Source organism: Ammodytes marinus (genome assembly GCF_949987685.1).
Source record: "Ammodytes marinus genome assembly, chromosome: 1".
Lineage (NCBI taxonomy): Eukaryota > Metazoa > Chordata > Actinopteri > Uranoscopiformes > Ammodytidae > Ammodytes > Ammodytes marinus.
In genome coordinates, this window is record NC_137230.1 from 32846741 (window position 1) to 32859240 (window position 12500).

Below are 12500 nucleotides of genomic sequence, written 5' to 3' on the forward strand. Positions count from 1 at the left end.
TTCCTTCTCCACAAATCTGTAAACTTGTTTCTCCCTATGTAGATATTGTAAAACCAAGACGGTTTGATGGCGGGAGGCGGACAGAAAAGATTGAACGCCTCTTTGAAGAAATGCATCATGGGGGCCATTGCAAACGAGCCCATCTGTATGATCCATAATTGATCAGCTGTGACAGAGCGGTAGTGGCGACTGCGCTGTGCTCTTGGGCCACATCTGACAAACGAGTAGACACCACCTTAAGAGGCTGACCTACACACAACCAGAGAAAAAAAAATAACAGAATCAACATACACGACAGAGGGAGGAGAGGAAAAAAGAAATCCATGCAGCTGAAGTGAAACCGCATTTGGTCTGATGAGCGATGTTAAACAACAACTGGACCGGCGGGCAATTACCATGATTGGAGTGCTGTTGTGTGCCTTGTGAGAGCCCATCCAGACGGAGTTAGTGAGAGAGAGAGAGAGAGCTATGAGTATCCCCACCTTCTCCCCAGTGCTCATTAGCATGCATGCTTTTACAGGCCCTGGCCAAAGGCAGTCAATGCTCTCCACTTTATTTATTAGTAAATAGAGACAGATGGCGATGAGGAGGTGGTATCGACTAGCCATAGCCTTTTAAACAGGAATCAATGGCCGGGTGGAGCACTGAGACGAGGGGGCATTAACTCGCTAATACAAGCCTTATGAAATGAGCCCTGGGTTGTGCTGTGGCTTTCTAATGGCTGGATGTTCTCAGTCTGCAAAATACCTAGAAGCTTTTTATGTTGTTGCTGTTGCTTGTCAGAGATTACTATACCTGTGACGTGCCCGGACCTGCATGCTGTCAACATATTTATAAGCGGATGCACCGTGATACACCATCGACTTTTTATTGATTAGTTGTGTTGCAGGTTATATTTTAGTGGCAGGAATGCATTAGAACGCAGCAAGCTCGGCATAGTGGTGGTTTGAGTACAGAATCGAATAAGGCATTTGACAAGGTGGGCGGGTCTTGTAGCCTTCAGACTGACTGATGCACATACACACACATACGCTGTTGCCGTTTATCCATATTGGGGGAGGGGGGGGGGGAGTCGGGACACCATATAGACACTGTAAACGTCTGCGTTTTACATTAACGGCATAATATAAATGTCTGTGACAATGTATAGATGTCTAAATTCATCTTACTAGTGGCTATTGATTGTGGGGTGTGGTGGCTGGGATCAATGCGCGCAGTAAATGTGCACATGTTTTAAGGAAAACAGTGACAAGATGCAGGAAAGGGAAGGAAAAGGGTGATGGAGAGGTAGTAATGTTGGAGGTATAGAATGAAAGAGATAGAGAGAGAGAGAGAGAGAGAGATAGATAGATAGATAGATAGATAGATAGATAGATAGATAGATAGATAGATAGATAGATAGATAGATAGATAGATAGATAGATAGATAGATAGATAGATAGATAGATAGATAGATAGATAGATAGATAGATAGATAGATAGATAGATAGATAGATAGATAGATAGATAGATAGATAGATAGATAGATAGATAGATAGATAGATAGATAGGTAAGGTACACAGACATCATGTCTGGTCTACGACATGCTCCGGAGGTTCGCTGTAGAAGCTGCTGTCAGAGGTCATCTCCATCATCTATATTAATAAGTCTTTATCATCCCCCAGCACTGTCTGCCAGGCACGCACCAGCCACAATCCAACACAGAACAACTTACACACACACACACACACACACACACACACACACACACACACACACACACACACACACACACACACACACAATAACCCCTGCAGCCCCCAGCACAGGGACCGGCTGAGCTGCAGTGAGCCCGGCGTCTTACACCACCCACTGCCGAGGCAATTAAGAGTTTAACCTGGATGCAGCCGGGGGAATCCAGAGAGAGACTCCAGTCAAATAGAGCAAGGCTCTGCAGAAAGACAAGACAGAGGGAGGCAGATGAAGGGAGGTATGAAGAGGACGTGTGTTTATGTGAAGACGGATGGTGAGTATAATTGTACTGGAGGAGGCGGATGACTGGAATTTGAGAGGGAGATCTAAAAAAACATTAGTAATGTGACATCGAAAACAAACTTTAATTGGAACATTTGAACTTGAAATGTAGGATTTAGTTGGAAGACATTGGACCCCAGGAAAGACAATGAAATGCACATTACACAAGCACATCCACATGATTGGACAAGTCACAACGGAATGGGATAAGAAGAGGAGATAAGTGTGTTGAATGTGGATGAAGGATGGTGATATCAATGTACACTTGTCTTTATGTTTTTTTCTTGCTTTTTTAGTTTGTTTTGATTTTACATGCTTTTTGTTTTGGGTTATTGGTTTGATGTGTAATGCTTAATTTTGGCTTGACACCAACCCTGGGATAGTATACACTAGCCTGTACATCAAGGTATTACTGTTATTTGTGTGTGTGTGTGTGTGTGTGTGTGTGTGTGTGTGTGTGTGTGTGTGTGTGTGTGTGTGTGTGTGTGTGTGTGTGTGTGTGTGTGTGTGTGTGTGTGTTTGGAAGATATTGTAGGTAAATCCTTATGGTGGAAGCATACATTAAAATTATAATAATTTTTATTTAAAAAAGGGGGAAACTAGAGAAGAAAAGAGAACGGAGAGAAAGGGATGAATGGGAAGATGTGAAGTGGCAGAAGAGCAGGGGAAAATGAAGGAATGAAACATGTCTGCTATTAGACCAGTGAATGGCGTATAGGCTGATGGAGGCAGTGTGAGTGACTCTCAGCACAGTGTACACACAGACCTCTCCTCCACCAGAAGAAGGTCATCCACTCTCTCAGAGGACTCCCTTAAATAAAGTCCCCTCTCCTGCACTTTCCTGGGCAAACAACCTCCTCTGCTCTCTTTATTAACTAAATATGAGGGAAGGGACTTTTTGACCGGGGGACAAAAATTCAATATTTTTTTCCCCCCTCCACCAAATATTTAAACCCAGCAAATAAACAGACAAATAAATAGATCTCCTCTCTGCCAGGGGGAGAGAGGGGGCCAGCCAGTCCCCTGGATGTAATTTGACGGCCCACTTACTTGGAAGGGCCAGAGCCCAGTGCTACTCAGACACTCATTTGAAGAGCTGTCAATCAAGGCGGGCAGCAGTTGGGGATATGAATGTGAGTGTTTGCCACTGCGTGTTTGTGTTTGGCCGTGTGTGTGTGTGTGTGTGTGCGTGGGAGGGCTGGCCAGCTATTCATCCTCAAGGTTGGATCAGATAAGGTGAGGGTCTCTCCTGATGAATGCATCACACCATCATATCAATCCCTTACCAATTCAATTTTGCATATCAAATCATCTAATCGTTAACCTAATATTCACCATATTATCTGCTGTCCGTCTCGTTCAAACATGACGGCGCAGTAGGAGTAGGAAGATGCAGTCGCTTGTACAGTATATTCGTGTACGACTATTGGGGATTTAAAGGTGCAGTCAGCAATTCTGGAGAATGATTGTAGTCAAAATCACTTTTTAATCAAAACCAGTGAATATCTCCTCAAAATCCGCTACCTGTCCGCATACCCGTCGCTATGGGCGGGCCATAGGGGGCCGGGCCCGCCCCCAGAAATGCTTGTGCCCCCCCACTTGGGGCACAGATCTCTCAAAAAAAAATACTTTCATTTTTATTTTATACTATCATAGTAGCTAATTTTGTGTTGATAAATACTAATGTTGCATTCTTTATCATCAAAACATTTAAAATATAAATAAACTGGTGTGATTTTGTTTGATTGATGGGAGTCTATCTACACTGCAACAGCCTATCACGGCCTTACTGAAAAGAAAGTAAGGCTACGTAACTACGTCAATGTAGCCGCTCAACAGTTACCGCGCATTTTTGAGAGTGAAGCTGGATGAGTTTTCGCCGGCTTACTATTTCATTTCTAGTTCATCATATAATCAATATTCGGTAATGGTTGAAAAGCCCACCAACAGTCTCCTCTGCCAAATCGGATCGTCAAACTGTTGTCACTTTTCGAGCCGCACAACAGACTACTACAAGCCGAAATTATGGACTTGTTCAGCGCGGTGACAATTTTGATTGCGTGAAGCCACAGTTTTGCACTGTGGAAACTCTGCGCTCCTCCAGCCACGGCCATCGAGGGCGAGGCTGTGCCGGAGACCGGCCGAGAAGACGCACAATTTACAAGAACCTCCGCGGATTTGCAGTTGAGGAAACAGTTGGTCCGTCACAAAGTGACATAGACGAAAAGACTGAGTTCAAGAGTATTTTACAGTGTTATTGATGCTGTGCAAGGAGAGATGGATGCGCGTTTTGGAGAGCGCAGTAGCGAGCTCATTGGCGCACTGGCTGCTTTGAACCCGGAGGCCGAAAGATATGTTGATGAGGAGGTTGAGCTCGGAGAAATGCCGCCTCCCGCTGTACTGATAGAAGGGACTGGAGAGAGCACAGCCCTGCCTCCACTCAAAGTAGGCTACCGTGTGTGTGTGTGTGTGTGTGTGTGTGTGTGTGTGTGTGTGTGTGTGTGTGTGTGTGTGTGTGTGTGTGTGTGTGTGTGTGTGTGTGTGTGTAATGGCAATGCATATCCCTCTGTTGACTGCTTTAAAATGCAATGTTTGAGATATGCGTCTGGTGTTAAGCTATATCTAATATGTTGAATAGTCAAGTGTTTTATGGATATTCATAACATTGCTTCTATGTAATGTATTGCTTTACATTATGAGGACTGATGTTATAGGCTAGGCTACCGCTGTTGGTTAGTTTAACGTGATGATTACGTGCTGCGCGAATAGAGTATAGGACTATTATAAATATACGTACTGTAGGCTAATAATAATTGTGCCCCCCTATGCATTTCATATGCCCCCCTTAAGACTGAGGTCTGGCGACGGGTCTGCCTGTCCGTACTGTGTGTGTGCTGGTGTTTATACCCAGCCTAGACTCCGTAAAATGGTATGTAAACAAAGGGGCCCATCGTAGCTAGCGACGTACCCTTTTACAGAGCCTAGGCTGTGTATTGACATTGGATCTTTTTTTTCAGTGCACACACAGTACGCACAGGTAACAGATGAGAAGGAGATATTCATTGATTTTGACAACAAGCACTCTCAAGAATCGCTGACCCTACCTTTCAACTGCTGATTAGCCAGTGTATATTCTTCTAACTAGTTGTGCAGCCTTCTGTTTACCTTGATTGTGTTGGGGGGAGAGGGAGGTAATACTCTTGTTTTTTAGTGAGCAGTGAAACATGACCACCTGTGAACACATCCTTTCACCGTGACAGCAATTGTCCCTTAAAGCATGTAGTTTTACCTGTTTAGACTAAAGTACTTCAACTCATCTTTTTGTCTTCTCTTTTGTTCCCACCGGTCCATCACGTTCTCTTGTGTTGTCACACCACTAAAGAAGTGAGAGAGCTGTTTGACTTCTTTGCTTTTTCATTTTCTTCTCTCCTTGTTCTACCTTTCTCAAACGAAGCCTAAGCCTTCTCTCTCTCTCTCTCTCTCTCTCTCTCTCTCTCTCTCTCTCTCTCTCTCTCCTGCTGGGCACAGGGGAGGGGAGGGAGGGGGTAAGGGAGGGGAGGGTTGGCGATATCAAAAAGTCCTTTCATCCATTTTAGATGAGATGCAGATGACTCAATTATGCTTGGCCTGACATCAAGACCACTTGGCGGAGAAAGCTGCTAACGCTAGGAAAACGATCCGTTTAATCCCACTGATATGAATGGCAGGGCGCTAGCGGGGGTAGCGCAACACGCTAAGAGAGTGAGACAGGTACGAGCGGAGATGCTTTCAGACCCACTCCGGAAGAAACAGGGATCAGTGTATGTGAAGGAAGGGTGGGAAAAAGGAAGAGGGGGATGAGGCCTTGGAAGAAGAGGAGAGACAGACTAGAAGAGAGGGAGGATTTAAAGTTGGTGTGTGCTATCTTTTAGTCGCTTTGTATCGCTGACAAAAAGCTGCAGCAAACTAAAGATTGCTAAAGAGAAACTGGAATTGTGCTGGAGTGATGGAAAGGCATAGGTTCAGCTTTATCTGACGAGCAAAGACAAATCGGAATGTTTAGCCTTTAAAGCCTTCCGATCGTCTTGTTCACAGCAGTTATGATGCGCAGTTTCTAAATCTATGCAGAACTTGCTTAATTATTTATATCCATGCGACAAATGCTACAAGCTCCCTCTGATTGGACTGAAACTGCAGACACAGAGTTTGAAAATTCGACCCGAGGTGTAAAAAAACACAAAAAGGGCCTCATGTGAAGATGAGGAGTGAGTTAGAGAAATAAATGGGTCAGCCAATTCAGATTGCAAATGAGAGCGAGAGATGTAGAGAGAGAGAGAGAGATAAAGAGAGAGAGAGAGAGAGAAAAAGAGAGAGAGAAAGAGAGTGCCAGGTCCAGCAGGACAGATGATATTGGGGCCGCCGGTCACTAGAGCCGGGGCCACATCGACGACGACCCAAAAAACATGCTCTACATTTGATCAGACAGCTGTTTGATCTGCAAGGCCTTACTCCCCCACTCGACCTACACACACACACACACACACACAAAACACTGCTTGGGCGCCAGGCTCCTGACAGCATCAGCATCAAGCCCTCACCATCACGTTGCCTTCACTCTGGGGCTAATACTGAGTGAACTGGGCGCTAGCGAGCGTGTCAGTGGTGATCAGACCGCTCACACACAGGACAGTTGGTCTGCAGGAAGAGATGCATTGGATTTTAGAAATCAAGTAGACAACAGGCAGCAGCTGCAATAAGATAGATAGATAGATAGATAGATAGATAGATAGATAGATAGATAGATAGATAGATAGATAGATAGATAGATAGATAGATAGATAGATAGATAGATAGATAGATAGATAGATAGATAGATAGATAGATGGATGGATGGATGGATGGATGGATGGATAGATGGATGGATGATGGATGGATAGATTAGATTGATAGATGTTGCTCTGAGAATTGATGTCGGGCTAAGTTTGCAATGTTTGGAAACGCGAAACAAAATATAGTCATAGTATCTTTATCTTTCTAAATGTTGTTGTATTCAAGAAACAATTTCATTCAAATATCCTCCTGATAGAAATCTAAATCAAACGTGTTTTGTGGAAAATTGAGTCACAATAAAAATGCTATGCCTACATTTAACCTGACTTTTATTATGTCTACATCTGTCCGTCAGTGTCAGATCAGTCACTGCAGGGCCTGCCTTCGATTTACAATGACACGAAAAACTTCTTCGCTCATGCCTTTTTTATGACCTTTAGTGCAATTAACAGTTGCTGAACATTAGGGCTGGTGTTGCCTCACAGGTAGTCAATCAAGTCAGTGTTGTGCCTGTGCTGAGTGCTGTTTGTCTGTGCTGGTGACAAATGAGTGTGGACCGTCCCCCTTTGCTGACAGCCGCCCCACAGCGCCGATGCTATCTTCAGCTCTTCAGCTCTTCAACTCGCCTTCTACAATTACTATATACTGCCTCTCTGGCCCGGGGGCTCCCAACACTGGCCTGCACTGTGCAACCTGAGACACACACACACACACACACACACACCACACACACACACACACACACACACACACACACACACACACACACACCCACACACACACACACACAAACAACACACACACACACACACACACACACACACACACACACACACACACACACACACACACAAGACACACACACAAAGACACTCACTCAGATACATTACACACATCTATTCATTTGTACAAACAGGCTTTGTGAACTTTACACATGTATTCATTCTTGTAAACACAAATACTGTTGCATGCATTGGCTGACATGACATTCGCAAAGAATGCGCCGAGACTGGTCCGAAAAACCAATAACAGATAACACAATCTTCACCTTGAAAACTATAGTGCAAATGTTTGAGGTCAGATTTCCATAATAATAAGCATTGCCCATTAACTGACATGGATATAGTAATTATTCATCAAAATAAAGTCTTCTTTCTCTCTTCTTGACAAAATGGATATACAAACATTTAAAAATTCAGATTTAGACCCATCTGCTGATTTCATTAAGAAGCACTACAATCAAAAACCCCCATAACCACACAGCGAAACATTTGACTGGGATATGACCCTAAACCGATACCTTTCCCCACCACACACCTGGTTATTTTATCTCTCCCTTTGCCCATTGTTGGCTGGTGGCTGACCCCGGTCAGAACAATGCATACCTGTGGCTCTCACCAGCGCTATGTAATTGTCTCTTCAAGTGGGGGCCCTTTTTTTCCCTTCTCCAAGTCGGCCCTCGAGGGAAAAGCGCTCCACACTCATCCATCACTCAGTCACTCAGCCACTACAGGAAGTAGTTAACATGGGCGACCTCTGGAAAAAGGCGCTCCACTGTTTGGTAGGCTGTGTGTGTGTGTGTGTGTGTGTTTGTGTGTGTGTGTGTGTGTGTGTGTGTGTGTGTGTGTGACGTGTGTGTGTGTTTGTGTGTGTGTGTGTGTGTGACGTGTGTGTGTGTGTGTGTGTGTGTGTGTGTGTGTGACGTGTGTGTGTGGAGGTTGAGGTTGAGGTTGAGTTTTTTTTTTTTTTGGGAGACACATACTGAACATTAGCCATCACTTCATCACTGGGAGTGACATCACTCAATCAATCAATCAATGCATCTGTCGTCGGAGCTGTTTGCTCTGCTAATCCAGCCGCTTCCTTTGAAGTTTAAAGAAAGCACAAAGCGAGAAGCAGCTGGCTAAAGAAAACAAGAGCTGATGGAAAATGCATCCTTGTTGACTAAAGAGCAGAGAGATGCACGTATGCACCGAACAAACACTTCAGATATTTCTACTTTGATGTTCATAAGTATCAGAAATTAAAAATCCACAATTCAATCAACAGTGTTCATCTTGGACAGAAATCTCATGGTGGTGCAATTAGGATACATTGTCTGGGAATTATGGATGTCTGTACAAAATGTTGTGCTTATTCATTGTATATAGATAGATAGATAGATAGATAGATAGATAGATAGATAGATAGATAGATAGATAGATAGATAGATAGATATTCTACTTTCACAACCTTCTTGGTTCTGCATTTTTTTTAAACAGGGGGCCACACAAATGGGACCATGAATGCCATGACATTAAATGGCTTAACATACAATAACAGAAACTCCAACAGAAAAGGCCCATCTTTTAAATACAAAATCCATTGAATGATGCAGCAATGTTGAGGATGACCAGATTTGCTCCATACACTACTATGGTTGTAGGGTTTGAGATGTTTGCATTTCAAAGCAGATTGTAATTGGATGAAAGTTGTTGTAAGTAGTTTGAGGTCAATACTGATGGGAAACCTCTTCTCCCAGTGTTTGTGTAAAGAAAATCCGCATCATGCTCATCGTGGTCTGCTATTTATTTTTGAACATTTATTTACCAAACACTGGCATTTATTTGCTCTAGCCTCCTTGTCTGCCACATGGGAAATGATCGGGGATGTATTTATATTTGGGAAGTTATGGGTAAATTCCTTTTGACTGACACTGGCACAGAATTTTTTCCCGGGACAGTAAACCTGACCCCCTCTGGCATTCACAGCAACTTCATTCAACTATCAAGAATAATTTGTAGGCCTACTGTGAACATAAGCACGTTTTGACCTTGGGGTGGATACACTTGAGCTACATTTTCTGCTAGTTAGCTTCATTTCTCAGAAACATTCTGCATGGTTTTGCTTGTTTAAGATCATGTAAAAAATATTAGGAGAAGGAGAAATACAATCAGCCAAGATCTAAAGTGAAACACACACTTACATGTATGAAGACACACTTTGTACCTGTTATATGCCTGTCATACAGCAGGAATTTAAAAAAAGGAAAAAAACGGACAGGAGCACACAAAGAACACAGGGACGCAGGTCATTGGATAAAACACTGTTTTTAGTTTTTATTTACTGCCGTTCCTATTGCTTCAGACAGACAAGCTGTAGCGCAGGGAGCACAGAGTCAGTCAAACAAGTCAACGCTACTGCCGATCTACAAACCATTTCTCTCTTGACAACCACAAACAACAAAAAAGAAAAAAAAAAGCAAGAAAAATATTTCGTTTGGCAACCATTAACATCTTGGAAAAAACTTCTGAAGTAAAAAAAGGAGTGCATTCTGCATTTTTAATAGTAAACAGCATCTCTACTTCATCATGAACTAGATAGAGAGAAAAAGGGAAATCAAACGAGGAGGGCTGCTACACTGCATTGACGTCGGCCCCCTTTTCCACCACCAAGTGGATTTTTTTTGTCAGAAGCGCCGGATCTTTCTCTCTCTCTGTCTCTCTCTCTGTCTCTCTCTCTCGCGGATGGCCTGCAGCATTACAGGGGAATGTGGTGCTCTACACACTTAAAGAGTAATTAAAAGCGATTGAACAGCTGTAATTATGAGAAACGGCGGTTGTGTTCCGGGTCATTCTATCAGTGGTGCCTTTCATCAGGAGCGAGAGGCAGAAGAGGCCTCGCTGCTAGTCTCCTTTTCTCCATATGCATATCATATTCAAGAACAAACAACTGGCGGGCTGCCTACAGGCACACACACACACACTATCACTTTCACACACACACGTGCGCCTTCATAGAGACATTCGCTTAGTGCAAAAAATACACACAGGCCGACGACTGATCACATGTTATATTCACATGGCTAAATGTACACGTACGAACACATACACACACGTCGCTGGCACACATCCAAATGACACAAGCACACCATTGCGCACTGTAAACACTAAACTAACACATTCTTCATTTGAGATACATTCATAACTTTCTTATCATCATCTTTCTTTGGTCTTTTCGGTCTCATTCCACCGTTGAACACAATAAAAGCGATTAATATACACAAGTGATGAATGCAATACCATGTGAGCAAAGTCAGTTTTTCTTCTTCTCTTGACCATTCTATACTGTATTATAACACTGTATGACAACTAGAAAGCATATATGTATGCACTGCACCATGGCTACCGAGATGAGTCAATCCATTGATAAAAAAAAGCATATCTGGGTTACATGAGACTGAAGCGACGGAATACACGGAAATAAATAGTTACACATGTATGGTTAACACTGAAATGCAGGTTCCACTTATGTTTCGTTAGACCGCTGTGACACTAGTCGCTAAGCTTGCGTTATCTGTATGTTACTGAAGCACTATTGTGGTTCTATTGTGGAAGTGTGGTTTCCTTCTAGCCAACAACTCAGGGGCTGGGGGGGGCTCGGGTCAGCCTGGGGTAGTGGAGGGTGGAGGAGGGTGGAGATGCCCCAATCGACGAGAAATCAATCTTTGCAGGAATCGCAAACGGAGGTGTCTTCAGTGGTCTGTCCCCTCAGATGAACTAAGGGGCCATTCAGAAAAAAAATGGTAGCTTTTATCTTTTTCTTCCTGTCTTTCCATCTCTCTTTATCCGTCCATCCTTCACATCCTGTTGGTAAAAATAGGAATATGGCAATGGTCATGTACCTTTGTTTATTCTATCATTTGATACAATTTGGAAATAAGGTCTTTATGTATGTAAGTAATGTATTTGCTGATGTACATACTACTATCACTACTTTATATCTACTATTGGAGTCTGTCACAGGATGTGCTGTGTATCTGTACAGGTGTCAAGTGACAATCTTGTTTGGTGCCCTAAGCTAATAAGATGAATATGTGGTTGACAAAGTTATTCACAAAAAATCCATTCATTTATTTTTCATGCTCCACAACGGCCCTAAGCGGTGGTCATCAAGTGTGTTTATGCCTTGGGCCAGATTTTTGGCATATGTTGCTTGACATGCACAATATGCAAAAACAGTGTCTTCATTTCTTGTTTGAATCCTCTGTGTGACTTCAACTTAAAAGGTGAAAATAATATATCATATAGACTCATTACATGCAAAGTGAGATAGTTCAAGCCTTTATTTGTAATAATTTTGATGAATATGGCTTACAGCTTATGAAAACCCCAAATTCAAAATCTCAGAAAATTTGAATATTACATGAAATCAATAAAAAAAGTTATTTTAAATACAGAAATGTCAGCCCTCTATAAAGTAGTATCATGCATATGTACTCAGTACTTAGTTTGGGCCCCTTTTGCATGAATTCTTGCCTCAATTCCTATTCATTTTCCATGATATTCTAATAATATGAGTATCACCTGTACATCCACACTAGAACATCTAAGAAGCGCACCTCCAAAGCAGCGACTCCACTCTGTTGATGATGTCAGCCAGATCAAAGGGCAGAGGCATGCCGGGGTCTTCCCCGCCCCAAAAGGGCCTGTCCACTGGGGCCTCCTCCGGGGGTAATGTCTGGGCCAGACTGGAGTGGCACCTGAGGCGACAGGACACAGGAAACAAGCGCACCCGTTAACTCCTCCCTCCCATCAAAAGCAATTGTGTGGACACTCCTCACCATTAGGCCACGCGTCTCGGGCCGCTAACAAAACTTTCTAAAAACCTAACCCTTTAATTTTCTTTTTTTTTAAAC

At 43.1% G+C, this 12500-nt stretch overlaps 1 protein-coding gene across 1 annotated transcript in view; it reads right to left on the reverse strand.

The window, feature by feature from the left end:
- Positions 1-9975: 9975 nt before the first annotated feature.
- fto (FTO alpha-ketoglutarate dependent dioxygenase) overlaps positions 9976-12500 on the reverse strand; it is a 129179-nt gene continuing 126654 nt past the window's right edge. Inside the window, exons 10-11 of the mRNA XM_080033430.1 lie at positions 12204-12344; positions 9976-11448 (exon numbers count right to left, since the gene is read on the reverse strand). Of these exons, the coding sequence (XP_079889556.1) occupies positions 11442-11448; positions 12204-12344 (148 nt within the window). The 3' untranslated portion in view covers positions 9976-11441. The remainder of the gene's footprint in view (positions 11449-12203; positions 12345-12500) is intronic.